This window comes from Vigna unguiculata, chromosome 11 (genome assembly GCF_037176805.1).
Source record: "Vigna unguiculata cultivar grain cowpea cultivar isolate G323 ecotype 2 chromosome 11, ASM3717680v1, whole genome shotgun sequence".
NCBI classification, from domain to species: Eukaryota; Viridiplantae; Streptophyta; class Magnoliopsida; order Fabales; family Fabaceae; genus Vigna; species Vigna unguiculata.
Genome location: NC_140802.1, coordinates 46,711,883 through 46,734,570, shown reverse-complemented (window position 1 = coordinate 46,734,570; position 22,688 = coordinate 46,711,883). Strand labels below are relative to the sequence as shown.

Below are 22,688 nucleotides of genomic sequence, written 5' to 3'. Positions count from 1 at the left end.
TTCATAATTAATTATAAAACATCTCACTTTCCTCTTTTACATTACCATAATAACTTCTTCTTTTTTGCCAACGGTATCTCAAAAAAGTAAATTATTTCCCTTTTTTTTTAAATATTTTTTGTACTTTTGCTTTACAAAAACTAACATACTAAATTTATGCGACTCAATAATAATTTAGTTTTATTGACCTTACACGATCTCACTACAGAATTAACATATCATGACCAAAACTCAATAAATATAAAAGTAGCATTATAAATGTAAAATACTATGTACGATAACTGTTAATATGTATATATAATATCAATTATTATAGTGAATTTAAGACATTGTATAACTACATAACACTGTTAATATATATATATATATATATATATATATATATATATATATATATATATATATATATATATATATATATATATTCTGATTTTAAATCGTTGAGGTAACATTATTTGAGAGAAACAAAACAAGTTTCATTTGAGGTTTAAAGAAAAAAGAAAAGTTGAAGAAAAAAAAGTATATATATATATATATATACTTTGTTATATTTACTTAGTATATGTAATAATTATGATAAATAAACTTTATTATAATGCTGTTATATAAGTATATATATTGTTATATATAATTGTATTGATTTAGATAATTAATGATACAGTATATGTATTTATAATTATGTATTTAGTATTATACCTTTTAAGAGTGTTATATTTGAAAGAGTAACATATCAATTTATTTTTGTTAAAATGGTATATTTAGTTGTTTAAATTTAAAAACGACATTTCAATCTCTTAAATGTAAAATTAATGTATTTTCCTGAAATTAAAATTGAGTGGAAAGATAAAAGAGGTGAGAAATTGATTAAAAGTGAGGAGGCAGAAAGATAATGGAAGTGAAAGACTACAAAAAGAATTGAAGTTAGTTGGAGAAGTTGGAATGCAATAGTGAGTTGAGACATTGGAAAAGCGCAAAGAGTGGTGAAAAATATCTAGTCATGGTGTAGTTGGATTATGCGGTTCATGAAGAATTGGAATTGGAAGAGTTTTTCGCGGGAGAAAAATCTCCGGATAAATCGGAGAAACGAGATATTATGATAGGAGATTGGGGAAGAATCGGAAGTTGTGCTTGCGGGATTACACAGAGAGAGAAGAGAAGAGAGAGAAATGGAGGAATCGTGCGCTCTGTGCAAGAAGAGGGCGGCGATGGTGTGCGACTCCGACGAGGCAAAGCTGTGCTGGGAGTGCGACGACAAAGTTCACAGCGCGAATTTCTTGGTGGCGAAGCATTCGCGTGTGCTTCTGTGTCGTTCCTGCCATTCCCCCACTCCGTGGAAAGCCTCCGGCACCAAACTCACGCCCACCGTCTCCTTCTGTCAACCTTGTGTCGCCGATCGTCATACCAGGTTGCACCGCTTGGTGAACGATGTTCGGCAACAACAGAAAGAAGAGGAGAATGAAGCGCTTCCACCGTCCTCTGCTTCCGCCACGTCACCACCCCGTGCCGCCGCTTTACCGTTCAAGCTATTAAGAAACAACTCTTTCTCCATCGATTCCATCGATTCCCATGTAAGAGGAACAAAAATAACATTTTATTTTTTCTATTATTATTATTATTATTATTATTGATATTAATATTATTGGTTATAGGACGGGACAGCGTGTTCTTCCTCAGAGATGCTACCCAGGGCAGTAGGGAAGGATGAAAAGATGGTGAAGGGTTGTGTTAGTGAGTATAAGTAGTTTTGTTGTTTCCTCGTTAATTTTGCTCTGAAAATAACTCTGTAACTCACGTTTCATGATACATATATATGAAGGATGTACGTATCTTTAAATCTTTGTTTGTTCCTAAGTTCATTTTCTACACTCGTGGCGTTCAATATATCAATGCGATCACGAGGATCATTCACGCTCTCATCTCATCTCGCAATGCCTCAAGAATTGATTCTCTGCAGATTTTAATTAGAGGTCAACAACACCATGTAAAAGTTACTTTCAATGCTGTTCAATTTTCACCATTGCAGGGGAAGCTTCGATATAGTACCACTAATAAATAATAATAAATAGTGATCCTACGAGTTTAAGGTATCGTTGCATCGGAGACATAAATGTGTGTCAGATGATGCCGGAAGCATAATCCATTGACTTTAGCATCTTATCCTCTTAAGCGAGAAGAGAACGCATCACTAAGGAGCGATTATTACTGGGTAAAAAAAATATAGTTATGATCTAAATTAGAGTCTATTTTAATCGATTATTTTTGTACACTAAGGAACATTTTTATTTTATCCGATATTGAATATTTAATTTATAATATATGGATGGGAAGTAAATCTTATTTTATAAATTGATTTTGTTATTTCAAAATATAAGTAAGTTACGGAATAATTAATGTCATCTCGTAAATATGTTACCTGAGATTAATATTTTATGTAACATGGACTCAACGAGTTTGGTTTCTTCCAGATTACAATGCTTTGACTGCTGAAGCTCCCAACATCACGCAAAAACAAAATATACATTGTTGAAGATCTACGTCATCTTCACATTTAGTATAAAAGTAATAGTAAATTTTACGTTACAAATGGGTTATTTGAATTGAGTTAATATCACTTTTTAACTTATTTTTTCTTTAATCCTGAAAATGCATTCTAAATTATAAAATTTAAAAATTCTGAAGTGTATATTTGTTCCAAAAATATATTATGAATTATATAATATAAGACATGTTTAAGAATTCCGCAATCTAAAAATCTACAATGTAGGAACCTTTCCAACATACCATGGAGGTGCAGTAAGAAATCATGGTAGTTGCGAAAAGTAATTGTCAGAACTTCAATGGGCCTTGTTTGTCTATTTAGCAAAAAGAACGTCAATGAATGGGCCTTTGTATACCTTACATCTAAGCTCCCTTGAATAGTATATCACCACATATCATGTTTTAACTGACTAAATAATTTGAACAAAATGAAGCTTGCAAGCAGGCCTCAGCATCACTAGAAAATTATGAGAAATTTCAAGAACAATCATATGGAAATACTGAATATGAATTCTGGTAATTCAAACGTAAACATCAATGGAAAAGGAGTCGATTTGTGATCAAACACTTAAAAAAAGAAGGAACAAGTAAGAAATTTGGTTGATTTTCACTGAACTGAACCACGAATCAACTTTGATCTGAATGTAAAGTTGAGTGCAGAGTTGATGCACAGTGTTTGAATGTTGAAGAATATAATTTCCATGTACTACTCATTACAGGAATCTGGAAAAGGATACAACATTTGAGAGACAACTTTCATATCATATGCTCAGCTGTCTGTCAGCCCATAATTCCATTCATCAATAGATTCTTTCTTGTCTTCCATAATTGGTAGGGACTACTTATTTCACGTCAGAACAAAACAAAACAAAATAAAACAAAATATTTTGTTCTATTCTATTCACAGGTTCCACCATTTTCAGTTTCAAATCAAAGCATACCACCTTTTAACCCTCCAAGTTCGATAACTGTATTGTTCTTAAAATACCATATCTAAATCATTTAGCAGTTTATCAAATGCTAGACATGCTTCAGTTTCAAACGCTTAAAATACCATATATAAATCATTCAGTGTTCAGAATGCTTTCTAAACCTTTTTGGCTAGAACACTTATAAATTGAGATTCTTGTCCTGAATAATTATTAAAGATGTACCTACCAATCTGGCACTAGCTGGTGCTTGATTACAAGGTGCTTTATGCAGATGGTCCCCTCACCCTTGCTTTATTCTTTTCTGTGTATGATTCTCTAGTAAATAATTTGTTTCAGTTTTCAAACTTCATACATACATGCTATTAATTTCCTTAGAGTGGTGTTACATTATTTCTAACATTCATGCAGATGCTAAAGATATTTTGTAAGTGTATTAAAATAAAACCATTCTGCATTATTATGCAGCATGCACTAGTTTTACTACCATAGGGACGATGACAGATAAAACAACTTGTGCTTTTCCTTCATACATTTATCATATCTTATGAAAAATTGGTCTGTCTTTTTTACAAAGATGTTTGTTTTTTTATTTATGGTGATCTGGGTAAGCTCTTTTTGAATGCTATCAATTTCCAAGCCAGCAACAAATCTTGTGAAGATGCATCTACGTGGAAAGGTTGTGCTTTAACTGTTTGATGGGATAACTTTAGTCCATTTTGTGTGGTTGTCTGGTGAGTGGTTCAAAACCAGAATCCAGAAGCAGGCTTTTTGATACCCAAAAACATTCTGGTGCAATGAAGGTGATGTGGTGCAACTTTCACTGGGTGATGTGTATTCCAGTGAACAAGAGAAATGCTCTAGAAGCAACCAAATTTTCCTTCCCCCTCTAATTCTGACACACCACGAAGGAATCTCTTCAACAGTAACACATTTCTCACTTTTCAGTTAACTTTTTATAATAGATCTTTTCCTTTTTAGTGATGGGAACAATTATGCATTCATAACCAAATAAGGGAAAATATACCCCACTACAACTACTTCAAAAAGAAAGGATGATGAACTCGTAATAAAACTCTGAATGATTTCCAGAAGTATTATGGTTTGAACATGTACAACTTCAACATTAAGATGGTAGGGACTAGGTTTCAACAAATAATTACACACTTTTTAACATTCTTTTGCCATTAATTTCCTTACCAGCCATCAGTGGTTCCAATTATGCAGATGCTGTTCTTGTTCTGACAGTAACTAAAACACGCTAGATAAGTTCAAACTACACATTGATTAGTTAAGACAAATGATGCTTCATTTAGAAAAAAAATGTAATTAAAAGAGAAGTGGTTCAAACCATTATTATTTGAGTGTATAATTTTACTGATGCTACACCTTTTTAGTTTATCAGTTATGTATTACTAACACACACATCACTATGTTGTAGCTGCTACCACATACACTAACTGGAATGGACTGTCAAAGATTGAATGTTCATCATCTTGCATGTTAGCCATATTCATTTTGACACCATTTTTCAGCAATTTGTAATGCATAATGTTCACTCAACATTATGTATCATCTTATCTGTACTTTTTGCTTACATTAGTATCTTTTTGTGGTGGATATATTAAATATCTGCAATAATATTCTTAATGAACTTAGCTTGGCGGCATGAGAGAGAAAGAGAATAGATAAGGGAGTGTTTAATGTCTCAAATATTTATAAGTTCTTCTGGAAACCCTACAATAATTAATGTCTCAAATATTTGATCCCTTTTGTTGACCTAATTAATCTGAGGTGGACCCTGCTGCCTTGGTGCTACATGAGCATGTAATGCAATTTTTTCCATCAGTAATGATACATACACACACACTGACAATTTTTCTTATTACCCTGCCACCATACAAATCTCAGCATTCATCATTCTGTTATCTCTTTTTCTCTGCTATCAGTCAATAACCCCTCCTCTGCATTAATTCTGTGTGGTATCTGTGTCCAAACCTGTCTATAACATTTTAATTTTGGCACTTCCATGAAGGACTATTTTTTTCTTCTTTTTTTTTCACAGATTATTAACAATGAAATAAAATGTGGAGAGTGTGGTCATGAGAAGGTTATTGCTTTTTGAAATATGCGCTGGCCAGGAGCTAGTATTGCCAATGGATCATAAACAGATTTTCTCTGCAGAAAAGTCTCCCATTGAGGACCAAAATGGGCCCTCCATTCTTGCTGAGTGTTGTAGTGGGGCAAATACTGCTTCACTCCAAGTTGTGCTCTTTGGCAGAATTCTAAAATTCTTTTGTTCTGACTTAGAATGTATTCTAAGCCATCAGTTCCATTGGAAGAGGGAACTGCAGAAGTTAGAAATGCCACTAAGTAGAAAATATCTTCCTCTGGAATCACAACAGAAGTTCTGTTGTCCCACCTGCAAACGACATAAATGCATTACATCCAAATTCATTTTTGACGGCTAAAATATTTTCTCCAGTTTATATTTTTCTCAACCATTCATTACTTTGATTTGTTCACTGGGTAGATAAGGACGGGGCCGTTGCTAGTTTCTGTTAGGATATTCCCGAACACGACTTCTGCGAAGTTCTGTATCTGGCTTTTCGGTATCAGAAGATTTAGCCACGGATGTGGAACATCCCACAACCCTTTTGAACGCAATTTCACCTCTGATACATGCACCCTGTCTAAGAAATCCACAAATGTAACTTCCGTTGAAAAAAGGGTTGATGAGATGTAGCTTAAACGGGACAAATATTCCTCAACTTCCTGCACAGAGAAAAATTATGGCGAATGAATTCATTCTATACTCTTTCTTCAATCATGAGAATCATCTAGATTCAGTGTTTGTTACTAGCCTAACCTGGTTTGCTGCATCAATTTCTTCCACGTTAAAGTATTTAGCCAATTCAAGGCAGAAGAGGGTTCTTCCATCAGACTTGAAATGATTAGCTTGAACCGGGTCTTGTGGGTTGAACGATGATCTCCAGTTATTTAGCAGACCAGTTCTGTTGATTATCACAAATCCTTCAATGTAGTCAAACGTGTTTTCTGAGGATATTAACCGCTCTTGGTCTCTCGTGAATGCCGTGAAATCTGAGTACAACACTCTAATCCATTTCACCTGTTCCAAAAACCAGAAAACAAAAATTCAGTTATGACAATTTGTGCTCCCAAGAAGACACAAACTAAAACCAAAGACCTTGTTTCTGGTGTAGTGGTATAGTCAGTCACTGATGCATTACCATGGCAGGTGCTGGTTCAAGAACAATTCTTGCCCTTGTTATAATGCCAAACTGGCCAAGCCCCCCAAGAACGCTGTGAAAAAGTTCCCCATTATGCTCCGCGGAACAGTTCACCACCTCCCCTGTTCCTGCAGCCATTGATGAACCATATTTTACTTATCAAAGGTGAAATCTTTTTCTATATTAGTTCAGAAAAGACAAAATAGTAGTTACACAGTTCATCTTCTTTTCACTAACCTGTAACAATCTCCAGCTGCAGAACATTACTTATCTGGGGACCATACTTAAATGCTTGGCCACTGACACCAGCGTTGGAGAGAGTGCCACCAACCGTCAGATGAAGATAATCTGTCCAAGATCTTGGCGCCAACCCGTATCTCAGAGTCTCATGCAAGATGTTTATCCACAACTCGCCACCTGAGACATCCACGTATGGAGCAAAGTTTCCTACATGTACCTGCATTTCTGGGACCTTGAGTGATTCCATGTTGATCACAACCCCTCCATGAGCTTGAGCCTGGCCCTGGAGGGAGTGCCCGTGGCCCCTCGCTGCAACCGTGAGGTGTGAGCTTGGACCCCTCAGCCACACATGCTTTATGGTGGCTGCAATATCAGAAACTGATTCTGGATGCAGTACTGCCATTGGATGATACTGATACCTGTTTCCAAAGTCTCTCGCTGCATTCCTAAGGCTAAGTTCATCGAAATTTAAATGCCCTCCAAGAGGAAGTGATTTCAGCGAAGAGGGGATGCTGGAAAGACCCAGACCCAGATCAAGCCGAATAGCTATGCAAGTAAGGAACAATATCGTGAAGCCTCTGAGGAACAGAATGTTGTGTTCTACAGCGAGGCTACGAGGTGATGATGAGTATGAGTAAGAGTATCTCATTTTTTTTTCTTCTTCTTCTGATGATGGTAGTTGAAGGAATAAAAGCGTGATTTTGTAGACGGTGTTGTTTGTGTTGTGTGTGAGTATAGGAGTAAAAGGAGAAAGTGATGGAGAGTGGAGGAACTTGAGGTTTGGGCAAGAATTTAAAGGAGTTTGTGGGTGGCTTGGTCAACCGTTGTTGAGTTATGTCATGACTTGGGAGAAAGCGTATGTGGACTGCTTACTTGGAAGGAAGAGTGTTAAAAGAGACACAACAAGGGCATTACACAGAAGCCAAAGTTGAAGAGGAAAAGTAACATCAAAGAGAGATCACACAAATCTTCTACTTTTCCAAACAGTGGTAACCACAATTACATGTTATTATAACAATAACATGAAGGAAAGACATGTTTCAAATAGTTCTTCATTAATGAATCTAAAGATGGTTTTTCCTGATTTAGAAACAAGTCCTTGGTTTTTTCCACACTGCTGCCTTTGTATAATAGGTACAGTAACCTCTAAGTAACACCTGATAATTTAAGTCTGTAAAGATGAAAAAGTTGAGAACTAACATATAATCTCATTTACTGTCTTAAGTTTTGTCTTAAGTTTTGGGTTGAAAGTGGTGTCAATTTCTTATATTACTGAAAATTCAGGTTTCATTTGTGTTGAATCTTCTCAGTGAACTAAGACGTATGTATCATTAGTGTTGTATCTGTCCGGTGAACCTAGACGTATCAGTTTTACGGTGTTGGTAGGGAGTCCACTATTGTCGGAATGTAAACATCGCGTATCCTGCAATTAGATTGGATGAGAAGGACTTGGGGGACTGGTTTGAATTCATTGGTGGGGTAGGTGTTGGTCCATGAGACACGTGAAGTCTTGATTCATTTGTGATGTAGGGACCTCTTGTAGGGCATGAAAGAAGAAGAAGAGGAAATGGGAGTGGCAGTTTTGGAGAAACAAATGAGACAGTGCTTCTTTCTTACTTCTTACATATCTGCTGAAGCATGCACAACTACCACTGCACTGTTTTTCTGCCATGCTATTGTGTCGAATCTTTAGTACCAAGCTATTGGACAAGTCTCCATTGATTCTCTTGTCTATTCTTTGGGAGAGGGTGATGCCTTGCCATGCCAGTACTGCCATAATAACTTTATCCTTTTCATGCAACTAGTGTCTTGGTCCAATCACAAAAATTTTGCACCTTCATAGAGAGTGCCATGGCCAAATCTCTTTGTCACCTCATTAGATTGCCAAAACTGCTTCCGTGATCTTCTGTTCCAATTGTGGTCCTGCAAAACCTCCATTGTTCCCTCTGGGAAACACATGCAAATGCGCAATAGTCTCTTGTTATTCAGAAACAAATGGTAGTGAAGTTGCACTGAGAATATTCTGTCTCCTTTTTCTGGAATGCTTTTTACCTTTCTCTTTCTGCAGTAAAGAAGTTTTAGCAAGATGATATATGTTTAACAACTGGTTCTTGTAAAAACTTGCATGGAAACTCTGAGAGTTCTAAAACTAAGACATGAATGTTATATAAGATTTGAGAATAGAAAAAACATCTGGCGACATTAGCAGCATGTTTGTAATTTGAGAAGAAAAACGGTTCTTCAACTATTTCATTGTAAGAAATATTAAAATATTTGATTACAAAATCATGGTTAGTACAACAAAATCATATTTTTGTCATGTGTGTAAAAGTATTATTTGTTATGTTTAATAATATTAAATTAAAATCATTAAAATAAGTTGTTTGTAACATTATTGTGAACAATGACTAAGTAGAAAGATCTTATCAAAGTTCCTATATGTTTTCTATAACAATTTTTAAGTTATAGAAAATTAAATAAAAATTATAAAAGTGCTACTCTAGGAAAAAAACTTTAAAAAATACAACATCCTTTCTTTGTTACATATATAAAATAAGATTAAATATGTTTTTATCCTTTAACTTTCGCTTAATTTTGGAATTAGTTCATTTCGAAATTTTGGACCAATTTAGTCCTTCATCTTTGGAAATATGTGGATTTAATCATTTTAATCAAATTTTATTGAGTTTATTTGACATTTTAAGCGCGTTTCATAATAGTATTTGGCTTAACATTAAAACAAAAATGTGTCAAACAGTCTAAACAACTCAAATATAATCCTGAAATGCATACACATAAATCCAACAAAATTTGATTAAAATGACTAAATTCACGTATTTTGAAATATGAAAGATTAAATTGGTCCTAAATTTTGGAATGAACTAATTCCAAAATTCAATGAAAGTTAAGGAAAAAAAAACATATTTCACCCTATAAAATACAATTACCACTCAAATTTAGGGCATGGATCTTGATATCATATAAACTCAATAAGAGTTCTTTCCTACATATGGTTCCAGTGCAGCTTAATTCTTTTAACCTAATAATATACAACTTCACAACACTCAAATAACTCATTCAATCTTGCTATGGTATTTGACGGCTTCCTCATTTAGAAGATTAACTCAAAGTATAAACAGAATCTGTTAAAGGATTTGTCGGTATGAAAGGGACACTAATCATGACACGAAAAGCAACTTGATCAAAAAAACACACTTCAAAGACAACCTCAACTCAATGTTCATGCACATTTATTTTTTTTAAACCATCTTTGTTTGCCATTATTCACCCTGGATTATAACATTATTGTTACAATTTGACTATAGGGTATGTGTGGTGGAAAACCTAATCCATCTTTTTACGAGTTACTTTTTTAGAGAGGAAAAAAAGAAAGAAAGAAGAAAATGTAGAGTAATTATTATGATGTGGGGCTAGTGAAGACACATCATGGGACCTTCATTGCCCATTGATGCTTAGATTTTAGAGAGCAGAATCAGCTTTTTAGGCAGAGTAAAATCTGATGAACAAATTGTCATGTTTCACACATCAATTAAAATGGTTTTATTAACAAAATAAGACAAGAATGAGACATGAGTGACAAATGTTAATATGATATGAGAAGTAGGATATGCCCAACAACGTAAATCAGACAAGTGCCTTTGACGTTTTCACATAATTTTGCATCTCACAATAATAAAAAACCATTACATTATATAATAACGTTCTTATCATATTTCGTACCCCACTTTAACACTTGTCGTATCCCAAACATACACATTAAAATACTATTTCTACATTCTTTTCCACCCACTGTTTTTCTCATTAATCTTCACCATCACCAACTTATAGAAACCGCAAAGTTTCTTTCCAAGTCAAATTGTAATAAAACAAATATTTAACTCACTTTGAAAACGTGTAAGTTAATTGTACCGTATGGTCTATCGTTGGACCATCGGTCAGGCGGATCAAAGACAAGTGGCCACAGGCTACTTGTTACAACCGGACTTTTTCTTAGAACGTTGATGTCACAATCTCTTCTGAGTGATTTAAGGGAGTTCACGACCAAACGACGCCCGCGTTCATTTTCAATTGAACTTTGTCTCCACCTCTGTAGAGACATCCTCATTTATGAAGACATCCGCTAGGACGCACGGCCCGCCGGTCGGGCGGCCACACCAAAAAACTAGATCAGTAAGTTAAAACTGAATTCAAATAATATAAGTCAGTAATCAAGTTTAAAAAGCAATTACCAAAAACTAATAAATAGAGTCTCAAGGTAAGTTGGTGAGGACCTTTAACTCGCATTTATTACAACATTTATTATTATATCTCGATCAGGCTTGAACTAAGTTAAGCATCAAAGCCTTCTAGACAAGTATCCCGATCGTCCGATCAACCGAGCAGGAAAAGAGAAAGATATGGAACATGAAAAGAATTGAACAAAGTAGCTGAGAAAAACGTCAGACAAGAGGACTTAAGAATATTTTGAGTATTGGAATATACCGAAACATTAATTAAATCACGATAGTCTTGAGGAATGTGCATCAGAATGAAAAATATATATATATATATATATATATATATATATATATATATATATATTTGTTTCAAGTTTTAATTTATTCCGTTAATTTTTTGAATTAAGATTTTTATGTTTTAACCAATATGAAAAAGTATAATTTTAAGCACATTTTACTGAACGCATAAAGGGTTAGGTTACTTCGTTTTATTTAAACCGAATGAATTTATGTTAAAATAAAGGTTCACACAGTGAACTTTTAGAAAGTAAAAATTTAATATATTATATCCAAGATTCCATATACGTTTTATTATTCGATAGGTTGGGTGGAAAGTGTAAAAGTGAGTGGGCGAAATAAGTTAACACTACTATAATTTTTTATATTTTATAGTTGTGAATTCTGTATCATAAGAAATGTTTTTTTTTTTGTACGGATTTATAGTAAACTTAAAATTTCACTAAACGTTTAAATAAATTGTGCGGCGTATATCAAATATGTTGTAGGGAAAATGAGTTAGCACTACGAAATATTAGTTTTTATCTTATAAAATAAAATAAAAATTACATTATCAAAAATGTTATCGTCAATATAATTGTTAAGATACATAAAAATGGTAAAATTATAACAAAAATTGTGATTTTATAATAGGATAAAAATTAGTTTACGCTACATGCAAAAGTATGCATGAGCATGCTTTTGTTTACTTTATATTCTTTAAAACCATTTTCACTTCTAGTATACTAAAGTTTTTATAATGTAATATTACATTAATCTCTTAAAATGTTAACATTGTAAACAAAATTATTTTACCATTACAATATATAATACGTAATATATTTATTAATAATGTAAAAATTATTTGCACTATCTTAAAATATTAATTATAATAACAAATACTTAACCAGTGGTGCATCCAACTTTTGTCAACATACCTATTAAACTATAATTTATGCAAGATATAGTTTACATCATAGCTTAAATATCTCTTGTACTCTATGATGATCATAATGTGTTCAAAGGTTTAATATATGTGAAAAACAATACTTTAGTGGTATAGTTAGACACCTCGTTTTCCACCTGTATTAAACATCTTATTAAAGTAATCAATAACCTTCCATTATACAATAAATTTTGTTCTTCTGTTGTACCTTCATGCTAATCATCATTAATTTTAAAATTTTAAAATATATTAAAATTCTTTTTAAAATATCAATATAATATATTTTTAATATTCAGATGGAGATATTAATAGAAAATCTCTAATTAAAGAGAAATGAGAGGAAAACCATAGTCATACAAATGTCATCTATACATTATTAATTATTAGATATATTAAGTGGATAAAATATATTCTTTGATTGTCAATTATAGAAATTCTCCGAGTTCAAAGGATGTTGATTTTGATTTGATAGGTTTCAAGTTAGGTTTGTGTTTGTTCTCACTTAGCTAGGTGGCTAGCTGCATGTGATTAAAGAAGTTGAATTAAATATTTGAAGGAATGATTCTTTATTAAATGCTTAGTAGATAAGTGACAATCATGTAACTAATCTAGACAATCTAAGAAATATGTATGCAATTAATGGACTAATAACTAACTAACTAAAAGTATAACCGTGTTCTTCTATTCCTCATTGGTGGGAACCTAAGAGATTCACAGAAGAAGGAAAAAGGAATTTTGAAAGTGTAGCTAGCTATTGCTATTCAATATTTGTGTGTCCACTTTGCATTTTTTGTCTTTTGTAAAGCATCTCCTTTTATCTTATTATCCTCGTTGCATCAAAACGAGAACATCATATTCAAGCGTGGAACTCACCATGAAACTGGAGGTCCCTGTACCACTAACATGTATATATGTCCAAAAACCTGGGTGTTTCGACCTAGTTATCAAGACTATACTTAGACTTTGATATTAGTAACGAGTCTTTCGAAAAAAAAATCATAGGTATCAGTCTAATTTATAAGAGATTGATATTTCTGTCGACTCAAAACTTTTATCCTCATCTTACAAATCAAGTTTTTAAAGTTGAGTTAAATTTAAAGTCTACTTTTTAACATGGTATGAAAGTCATTGTTGTTTTTTTTTACAGAATGAAGTTGTTTTACCTCTAGAATAAAAAAATGGGGTTAGTTAACGAAAAAAATAACTGAAGATGTTGAAGTCGTCATAACTCATGACGACTTTTAACCTGATGTCGTTATCATGTTAACAATTCCACTTTGCTTTTTTCCATATTTACAAGGAAACCGTTAACACTCTTGACGACTTCAAGTTCACCCTGATTTGTAATTTTCTAGTCAACTAACCTCATTCTGTAATTTTGGGGGTAAAACAATCCCATTTTGTAAAAAAATAGTCATTGTTAGAGTCTATTTTAGGGAGATTTGTTGTTTGTTAGACATATTATTCCATCAACTATCAAACCACCCATTAGTGTCAAGTCTCACCTAGAGATGTATATACTTTGGTGTGAATGAATGTGTTGGAAGTTTTACATTGACTGGAAATAATGCCAATTTAAAATGTATAAGTAGGTACAAACTTTTTATAAATCAGTTTTGTAGGGTTGAATTGGACTTGAGGTCCACTTTTCAAAATTTTACGAGTCCAGATTCTCTACTGATTTTTTTGGTGTTGTCCTCTGCTGAACATTAAAAATATACTGTACTGATATTTTAAATATTTTTTTAATATATTTTAAAACGTCAAAAAGAGTGGTAATCAGTGTATTATGAAGGTACAGTAGAGGAACAACACAAAAAAACCAGCAGAGAATACAAATTCAAATTTTACTCTATGATCTAATTATAAGGCCGTATAGGAACAATTTCATTGCTATTTATGAACAAGTCAATTTATGAACAAGTCAATACACAGGATATAAATTGTGCATATTTATAAGATTGGTACAGAGCTTGGTATTATTAAATGAACATGTTGGAGGCCAAAGAGCTTTTGCAAGGTGAAGAACAAATATTTTATCCATTTTTTAATCTCTACCATTATTATACAAACAATAGTTACTCATCGAACCAAGCGAAATGATCTGTCTGCCATTCACGAATGTCACTACCTTTCCACCTTTGGCTTGTCGTTACATTTCCATTTAGAATGCCTTCTGTTGTTGATAGGACAACATATTTATCCTATGATCAAATTGAAACTATCCAGTTTCTTATTTTGTTTAACATTTGTTGTCTTATATGACAACATAACAATTCCAAATTCTGCTCATATACTACATATAAACACAAGATTATTTGGAATTATACTCAGTTATCTGTTAAGCATGGGAAAGTTGAGATTTTTATTGCTGCAGATTTAGGTGGGCAATGAAGGCCATTTTCAGCACGAGGTATAAAAATTAACGTGTTGCTAATATGGACCAGAAAGTGAGAAGAAGCCTAGCTAGGTAGTAGTGGCGGACCAATCCATGAATTCAGTTTTTTCACACTGTGATTTTGTTCAGTTCATACTTTGAAAAGTTGCATAAAATGGTCGTTTTCGATCAATAATAGGAGTAGTAGTGACTAGTGAGCCTCTCAAATTTCAACGCGTGAAATTTCTGAGATCCAAGACCCTCTAGAATGAGATGTTACTTTAACACTGTGTGCATTATAATAATGAATGTTATTTGTGGAATGAGTTCTTAAAAGGCAGGCTCCAATAGGTCAATTTTATGTTCATGATGGGTGAATCTGGCACATGAAAACTGACGCAGAAGGTCTGAAAAATATGTGTGTTGTGTTGGTTAGGTCTAAGTCCATTGACCAATACCAATACGTGAGTTGAATCCATGTTTGAAAGTGTCACATATGGCACTTTGCCATAGTGGTGGAAACCTTCGCTGTCACGTATCAAATTAATCGTGCAAAGTGCAACCGTGTAGCTTTAGAACATGGAGAGCTTCTATAGAACCGTAGACTTGAGCACTAATTTTTTTCCAACACATTTTTAGCATTCCACGTGTAACAACAATGGTCAAACAAATCATGTTGTCATCTATGCATGTACTGTTTATAAAGTTACAATATCTGTCAATTGTTTTTGACTTACTTCAACAAGTTATGGAAATAAGTCACAAGTTAACCTTATATGAAACCTATTTCTTCGTCAATTACAGAAAAATAATTTATGTAAATACTCAGAAGATAAGTAGAACAAGTACACACACTGCATATTTGGGTTTCTGTCATCACATAACAGGTCAAAAACATGGTTTCCCTTTCATTTCATGTCTTGAAATGTTGATGAAATTCATGAATCAAAGATATAACTTTTTGAAGTCCAAAGGAAGGCCCAAAATGCTTCCAAACAGTACATGGCACTTATAGTTTTCCTTTTGGGCCTCTCTTCTTTCTCTATCAAATCAAAGATTCAATCCCTGTTCTAAGGAACATAAAGAAAGCTGAAATTCAACTATAAAATCAGGACAAAACTTAGATACAACAGGGTATGCTATGCTTTATTATGTCTTGTTTTTACTGTTTGTAAATAGTTTCTAAAAAACAGATGTATGGGGAGAAAGTGTAAGAAAAAAACATAAATAATAGAAAAATGAAAAGTAGAAATTAAAACAACACTATTTTACATAAAATTTTAATTCTGATACACCTATGAAAGATTTCTTTTTTCTTAAAAGGACAAACAAGCAAACAAATGCATCCCTAATTAATCAAGGAACTAACTAACTACTTTCTGTGACATTAATGTTCAATTTCCAACCAAAATAACATCCAATGGCATATATATCATACATAGTTATAAACAAATGATGTTTTCAACACGAAATTGTGTTAATGCAAGCAAGAGTAACATCAGCATTCAAAGATTCATTTGAAGGAACCTTGAGGACCCCAATTAGGCAGTGAACAATCTGAATTAATACTGAGATCCTTGATAGTTCTGCTTGATTTTATAGGCACTGAAAGGCCCTTAAAGCTTGGAGATCTTTGCTGGTTACCACTAAACTTGGCCATCCTACCACCACTAAGAACCTCACTGTTAATGGAAGATGCAATGGATAGCTTTTTCTTGCATGGTGAATAACTATCAGAATTCATGTCCACATTCCCCCCTGTCCTTATTTTTGGTGAGCTTGTTGATCTTGCTTTTGCTTTTGCTGATTCTGTTGCAGCCATGTATGCTGGAGTTGCAGGAGAGCTTGAAAATGATTGGTCTTCTCCCACAGAACACTGTCTCCTGTGAGGAAAAGATCTTCTTGAACCAAGTGTTGGAGAATCCAATCCTTCAACTGGGTTTTGCCTGTTAATACTTCTCACCTTAAGTTGTCTGCTTCCATATTCTTCCCCACTCCTAGCATGAGAGCTAAAAACTGAGTCTAAATCTTCAAGTTCTTTACTCTTTGAAAGTTGTGTATCCACCCACTGCTCTAGCCAGTATCTCCATCTTCCATTTACTTTACTTCTTTCTGACTCTGCTGACCTCTGTATGGTTCCTGTTGGTTAGTTTGAAAACCTTAATGTGCAAAAGAACAAGGTAAAAACAAATGAAAGAGTACAAGCTTACTCTATGGTTAAATGAGTATTCTTTTATTCTTTCTCTCTTGAGAACTGTTTCTTTCATGCTTATGCAAGAGGTGTCTAACTCTTCCTTTGATGGAGTGCTCTCATCACACTTTCTTTCACTGTTTGAGTCCATCTGAAACGAGAAAACCATGTTTCAAATTCTACAATGTACAAGGATATATATAGTAAACAGCAACAACATAACTGATAAAAAAGCAGAATGTGGTTGTAGCAGTTTGATAATTAACAGCTGCAATATGATGCTATGGTGTAACCTGTTACACTCACCCTAATTATCTTGTCTTTTGAATCATGCATCTCATCATTTTCATTGTAGTCACATCTCCCTTCAACCATTTGGAGCCTCCTTGCACAGACCTGTGATTGGATGCTCACAATGGACTGCAAGCTCTTAAGAGTACTCATAGCTTGGCGTCTTACTGCTCTGCCACGAATGATAGCTTGTAGTTTCACTATTCCCTTCAATGCCCTCAAAGCCTTCCTTGCCTGTAATTTCTTATCAGTCAGTGAATTGGAGAACACAATGGCAGAGAATAGAGTAAGCTAAACTTGGTTTCTTCTTCCACTTATTAGTATTAATTTCTATCACTACTAGTACTTTTTTTTCTTCTAATTCTAGTTATTTCATGTTAAGTTCATATCTTTCCTCATGTGAGGACTGAAGGAGAAGTTTCTTAGTTAATCTGAACCAATCAGTGAGGATTCTAGAGGTAAAGGTTATGCAAAGAGTTCTTAAGGTGACACAAATCAAAGAAAATGACTTGGACAAACTCACTCACCAGGTAACCCCTAAATGCAGTTTGAATTCTGATAACTGCAGCAGATTCTTGAATGTCCCTCTTGCACTGGTATGTGAATTGAGGAGCAGCATTACTAGTTTTGAGAGGTTGAGATTCTTCTGACTTTTCCTTGCAAATAAGGGAAGATTGTGAGACCCCAGTGAGGCGAACAACCTCAACAGCAGCATGTGCAGCAGTAACAGCAGCTTCAGCAGCTGCTGCTGAGGCAATGGCCACTGTTAAAGCATGTTTGCTTTGTTCTTCCTCTGCTTCGCTTAGTGTTGTCTCTTTAGATGGAAGTGGAGCTGTAATTGAAGGTAATCTCTTGCTCTTTAGCCTTCCAAATATCCATTTCCTCCTTTTATCCTTAAGAGAAAAAAAAAAGTTCTCTGTCTCATGAGAAACAGAATCTAAGTCAAAGACTTGATTTTAGAAAACAAGCTTAAGACTTACCTTATCTTGTGTGGGATCCCTCAAAAAGAGCCTCTTCACCAGACTAAACCAGCTCTTCTTCTTGGCCATTTAACAATATCACATGGGTCAGCTTCAATATCTGTGATCTGAAAAATTGCCCATAAGCATATCCTCTTCTACACAATATATCTCGGTGTGTGGTTATCTAAATCTAAACCTCTACAATCACTTTTGAAGAGTGGATGTGTGAAACGTACGATTGGTTTGTGGCGAGGCATTGATTTAAGTATTGTAATTGTACAACTAAAACGTTAGACGTGTCCAAAAAGACGAAACAGTTTGCAGAACTTGTCGTAGATTTAGATTCTTAGTTGAATAAGTAGTGACAGCAAAGTCCAAACACATGTACACTAATCAGAACCTTGATTTCTGAGCAAAATTAAGCATGAATGCACACAAACCAAGATAGTTGGGATAGATTGGGATATATTAGGAATGTAATGCAGATTTGGAGAGAGATCCAAGTTAATAATCACTTACCCATTTTCCGGAATCCCATAAAAAAGATTAGTGGCACCGTTTCAAAGTGCATTGCTGTCATTCATTATAGTCAGATGCAATAGCCTCGAAAGCAGCAAACATTCTTTATAATATGAGTTACCCAAACCAAGAATGTGGATTTCATCAGTGAATGTGCACAAAGACCAAGACTTTTCCTCTAGAGGAGCAGAAATTCCTATTCCTGGCTAGCACTGAAACCCTCTTGTGGAGTGGCTATGACTTTTATGTGGGTGCAACTGCAATCATTCATAATTTCCCTCTTCCTCAATCTTCATGATGAGTTTCTCCTGTTCCAAAATGTGGGGTCTCCAAGAGAGAAAGTAAAGCTCAAGATAAAAGCATAGTTAGCCACTTTGTTTTCATTAGCCATTCCTCTTGAGCTTCATGTTCTCATTTTTCTCTCCATCTCTCTTTTTTCCAACTGTAGCAGACATGTTCATATGTCTGTTGGGTTTGAAATGACAGAACTGCCCCCTGTTGATCTCTGATATCATCACTAAACACCAAGCAAGAGACTACCCTTTTGTGGTTGTGAATTATCTGAGGGAGGGTAGGGTCAGAACTTCATGTGGTATACGTATGAATACCATATACTAACTTGTTATAGAAAAAATGGATAGAGATAGAGAGATAGAGATCTGAATGTGTGTATGGCATTGGTTTGCACCACTTGTCATTTGTTTGTATCATATATCATACAAGTTTGGCCTAAACATAAATTCAGCTTGCTTTTTGTATGTATGTAAATGGAAAATGTAGAGAGAAAGAGTTAAATATACGGTGAGAGTTGATTTATTTGTTTGATCCTGAACAGGTAGGCATGTGTTGAGAGTAGTCACATCATATGAAGGAGTGAATATATATATGTACGATTAAAAGCATTATTAGAAATGTGGCATGACAGTGTTAGAGAAGCATTGGGAGACATTGTTGACATTGTTACAGGTAGGAGTGGGGAAGTGCATAATTGAGCAGTGTGGAGTGTGGACACATAGTGTGCAAAGGGTAGGGAATGTGGGGAAAAAAACAAACTTGATTTGGTTTATAAGGAGGGAAGACAGCTGTAAAAGGACCCAAAAAGAGGGATTGTCATAATACATTCTCACCTCATCTTTTGAAAAAGAGTGAAGTGAATACAGAGACTTTGGTTTGGTTCTAGCTGGAGAAGCAAAAGGAGAAAGTCTGACACAAGAGTTTACTTATAAAAAAAAACAGCGTTGAATGCGGATTTTTAACGGCTAAATTTTAACAATTTTTTTTTACAAAACTAATAATAACACATATTTTTTAAGTAATTTTTCATTTTTTTTATATTTCAAAATTATTTAAAAAATATCGTCTCAGATTATTAGAAAAAATGGTCAAATTTGTTCTATGAATAAGGAAAAAGATGATTGTCTGGTGGAAAATAGACTAATCATGCAGGTTTTGTTAGCATTGTCGATAAGGACCAACTCTCTAACTCTGCACCATTAGAGCGAGAGGTTTCGGATGGAGACGCTATTTGAGAAACTAAAGAGATCAGAACATGAATGGTGAATGGTGGATGTTGAATGAAAACAAACAAAATTGTTTAAGACTTTTGTTTTTTTTTAAAAAAAAAAAAATAGGCAGACGAAAATTGTGTTTGACCTAATTTTTAAGACTTTTTTTCTTATCCAAGGAAAAAGCGAGCCGAACAAATTTTCTCAATAAAAAAGTAGTTTTAAAATGTTAGAAAACAAATTTTAAGAAAAAAAATTATAGTTTATTGTACAGAAGACTTTTTACCTATATTATTTTATAATTTTTTTGGGTATTTGTAGGTCAAACACAATTAATTATAAGAGATATTAATTTATATGTCTCCAAAATCTTTGACGTAAACTTATGTTTCTTTGTGTTTACAATTCTTAATTTTATTTTTATTTTTATATATATAAAGATGATCTACTCTTTTGTGTTTATAATTCAGAATTCTAATTTTATCCTTTAAAATATAATTATTTATTAAATTTTTAAATTTTTAAAAATTGACCGTTATTTTTACAAGTTTTTTATAAAATCGTCTTTGCTTCTTTTCTTTTTATTTATTTATCAATTGTTATTCTCTCATCTTTTATGATATATTTTATTTTATTTTTAATAAATATAATTTTATTTTATATATTAACTTAATAACATTACAACGACATCACATACTAATATAATATCATCCATACGTAAAAAATGCATACATACAAGCGCGAAAGCGCATGTGTCTAGGCTAGTGAAAAGAATATGTTTGTTGTATTTATAAAAATTCAGAATTCCAATTTTATCCTTTAAATAATAATTATTTATTACATTTTTAAATTTTTAAAAATTGACCGTTATTTTTACAAGTTTTTTATAAAATCATCTTTGCTTCTTCTTTTTTTCTTTATTTATCAACTGTTGTTCTCTAATCTTTTCTAATATTTTTCATTTTTTTTAATAAATATAATTTTATTTTATATATTAACTTAATAACATTACAATAACATCACATACTAATATAATATCATGCATACATAAAAAATACGTATACACAAATACGAAAAACACTTATCTTTACGCTAGTGAAAAGAATATGTTTACTGTATTTATAAAATACGTATGTCTATTACATAAATTACTAGTGTAGATTTTTTAGTTTTTATTTTTTCTATTTTACATCAAATTTATGTCGTAGATTTTAAGAAACATAAACTTACGTTTTTCACAAGTATATTTGAACTATAACATACATAAAAAATCTAAAATAATATACATAAATTTATGTGTTATTGTACACTTTCTATGTTGGTTTCATAATTTGAACAAAATATGTACTTTATGTAGCGGCGACCATCATAAAAAAGACCTTTGCTCCACTAGTAACATATTAATTAATCTTAAAATTTTACAATTTTTATTTACCAATCAATTTCTTTTAATTATATTTTATGTTGGATATTCTATTATTCATATGACATAATAATATTGTAAAGTATTTCAAATAAATTTAAAATAAAAAAGATCACATTTCAAAGAGACATAATATTTTTATTGTATTAATTAATTAATATTTTAATATGAAAAAAAATAGTGTCCATCGGTTGTCAATATTATAAAATGTATTATTATGACTAATGAAATAAATGTTGTACACAGTAATATCATTATGCGCAATAATTAAACATCGCTCACATGTGTATGAATTTTTTAAATGTCTATATTTAAATTTTAAAAGTAGTAATTAAAAAAGTAAAATTAAAATAATAAAATGTGTATATAATTATAAATAAAATAAATTTTAATTATTAAAATAAAAATTATTATAATTATTATTGTATAAATACTATTATGGGTAATTATTTAAATTTTAAAAAAATTATTAAAATAATAAAAGAATAAATAATTATGTAATAAAAAGAGTAGTAATTAGCGAGAACAAGAAGGTCTATCCTTTTGTAAATATAATAATAATTTAAAATTTCATGTAATAATATGGAAAAGCTGCACAAAATCACTGTTACTGAAAATATAATTCGGTGTTTAATAACGTAAACATTTTATTTATTAGGTAATATTTTTTTTTTACTTTTTATTAATGATTTTTTTAAATTGTAAAGAATTTTTTGTTTTGTTAAAATAATTTTTATTATTTTTTGATCATTAAATATATGCTGATATTTAAAAAAAATTTCCAAATTCTTTATATATTTTTGATTTTATTATACCTTCAAATTATTAAAATAGTAAGAAAATGGATATAAATATAAAAATGAGAATATACGTTGAAGATGATATAAAATTTTATCACGGTTGAATTTGATTATGAAAATGAAAATGATTTTTTTCTGTAAAGATAAATATAGAATAATAAAACCCATCTCCTATTTAGAATACAGATTCAAAAGCAAGCTG

At 32.5% G+C, this 22,688-nt stretch overlaps 3 protein-coding genes across 4 annotated transcripts; 1 reads left to right on the top strand and 2 right to left on the bottom strand.

Moving 5' to 3' along the window:
- The first annotated feature begins 896 nt into the window (after positions 1-896).
- On the top strand, positions 897-1,888 carry LOC114170642 (uncharacterized). Its single transcript, XM_028056165.2, has 2 exons — positions 897-1,568; positions 1,650-1,888. Exons 1-2 carry the CDS (start codon positions 1,167-1,169, stop codon positions 1,740-1,742), a joined length of 495 nt encoding a protein of 164 aa, XP_027911966.1. The 5' UTR covers positions 897-1,166; the 3' UTR covers positions 1,743-1,888.
- A 3,275-nt stretch (positions 1,889-5,163) lies between these two features.
- Positions 5,164-7,607, bottom strand: LOC114168359 (cytokinin dehydrogenase 6-like). The gene is made up of 5 exons (XM_028053143.2): positions 6,956-7,607; positions 6,719-6,846; positions 6,337-6,597; positions 5,980-6,242; positions 5,164-5,889 (listed from the first exon to the last, which is right to left on the bottom strand). The coding sequence occupies exons 1-5, from the start codon at positions 7,605-7,607 to the stop codon at positions 5,568-5,570; spliced, it is 1,626 nt and encodes a 541-aa protein (XP_027908944.1). The 3' UTR covers positions 5,164-5,567.
- An 8,416-nt stretch (positions 7,608-16,023) lies between these two features.
- LOC114168494 (protein IQ-DOMAIN 11-like) lies at positions 16,024-19,222 on the bottom strand. Of its 2 annotated transcripts, none has more exons than XM_028053334.2 (6): positions 18,759-19,222; positions 18,258-18,357; positions 17,805-18,170; positions 17,293-17,511; positions 17,006-17,137; positions 16,024-16,923 (listed from the first exon to the last, which is right to left on the bottom strand). In XM_028053334.2, exons 2-6 carry the CDS (start codon positions 18,324-18,326, stop codon positions 16,309-16,311), a joined length of 1,401 nt encoding a protein of 466 aa, XP_027909135.1. In that variant the 5' UTR covers positions 18,327-18,357; positions 18,759-19,222; the 3' UTR covers positions 16,024-16,308. The 2 variants fall into 2 exon arrangements, with proteins under 2 accessions (XP_027909135.1, XP_027909134.1); XM_028053333.2 differs by having other exon boundaries at positions 18,258-18,364; positions 18,759-19,221.
- Between the last annotated feature and the right edge of the window lie 3,466 nt (positions 19,223-22,688).

Coding starts and splice junctions, on each gene's coding strand:
- LOC114170642 (XM_028056165.2), top strand. CDS start 1,167: ATGGAGGAATCGTGCGCTCTGTGCAAGAAGAGGGCGGCGATGGTGTGC. Junction 1,569..1,649: donor TCGATTCCATCGATTCCCAT/GTAAGAGGAACA, acceptor TATTGGTTATAG/GACGGGACAGCGTGTTCTTC.
- LOC114168359 (XM_028053143.2), bottom strand. CDS start 7,607: ATGAGATACTCTTACTCATACTCATCATCACCTCGTAGCCTCGCTGTA. Junction 6,598..6,718: donor TTGAACCAGCACCTGCCATG/GTAATGCATCAG, acceptor TTTTTGGAACAG/GTGAAATGGATTAGAGTGTT. Junction 5,890..5,979: donor TACCCAGTGAACAAATCAAA/GTAATGAATGGT, acceptor TGTCGTTTGCAG/GTGGGACAACAGAACTTCTG.
- LOC114168494 (XM_028053334.2), bottom strand. CDS start 18,326: ATGGCCAAGAAGAAGAGCTGGTTTAGTCTGGTGAAGAGGCTCTTTTTG. Junction 18,171..18,257: donor GGGATCCCACACAAGATAAG/GTAAGTCTTAAG, acceptor TTTTCTCTTAAG/GATAAAAGGAGGAAATGGAT. Junction 17,138..17,292: donor CAAAAGACAAGATAATTAGG/GTGAGTGTAACA, acceptor TTCTCGTTTCAG/ATGGACTCAAACAGTGAAAG.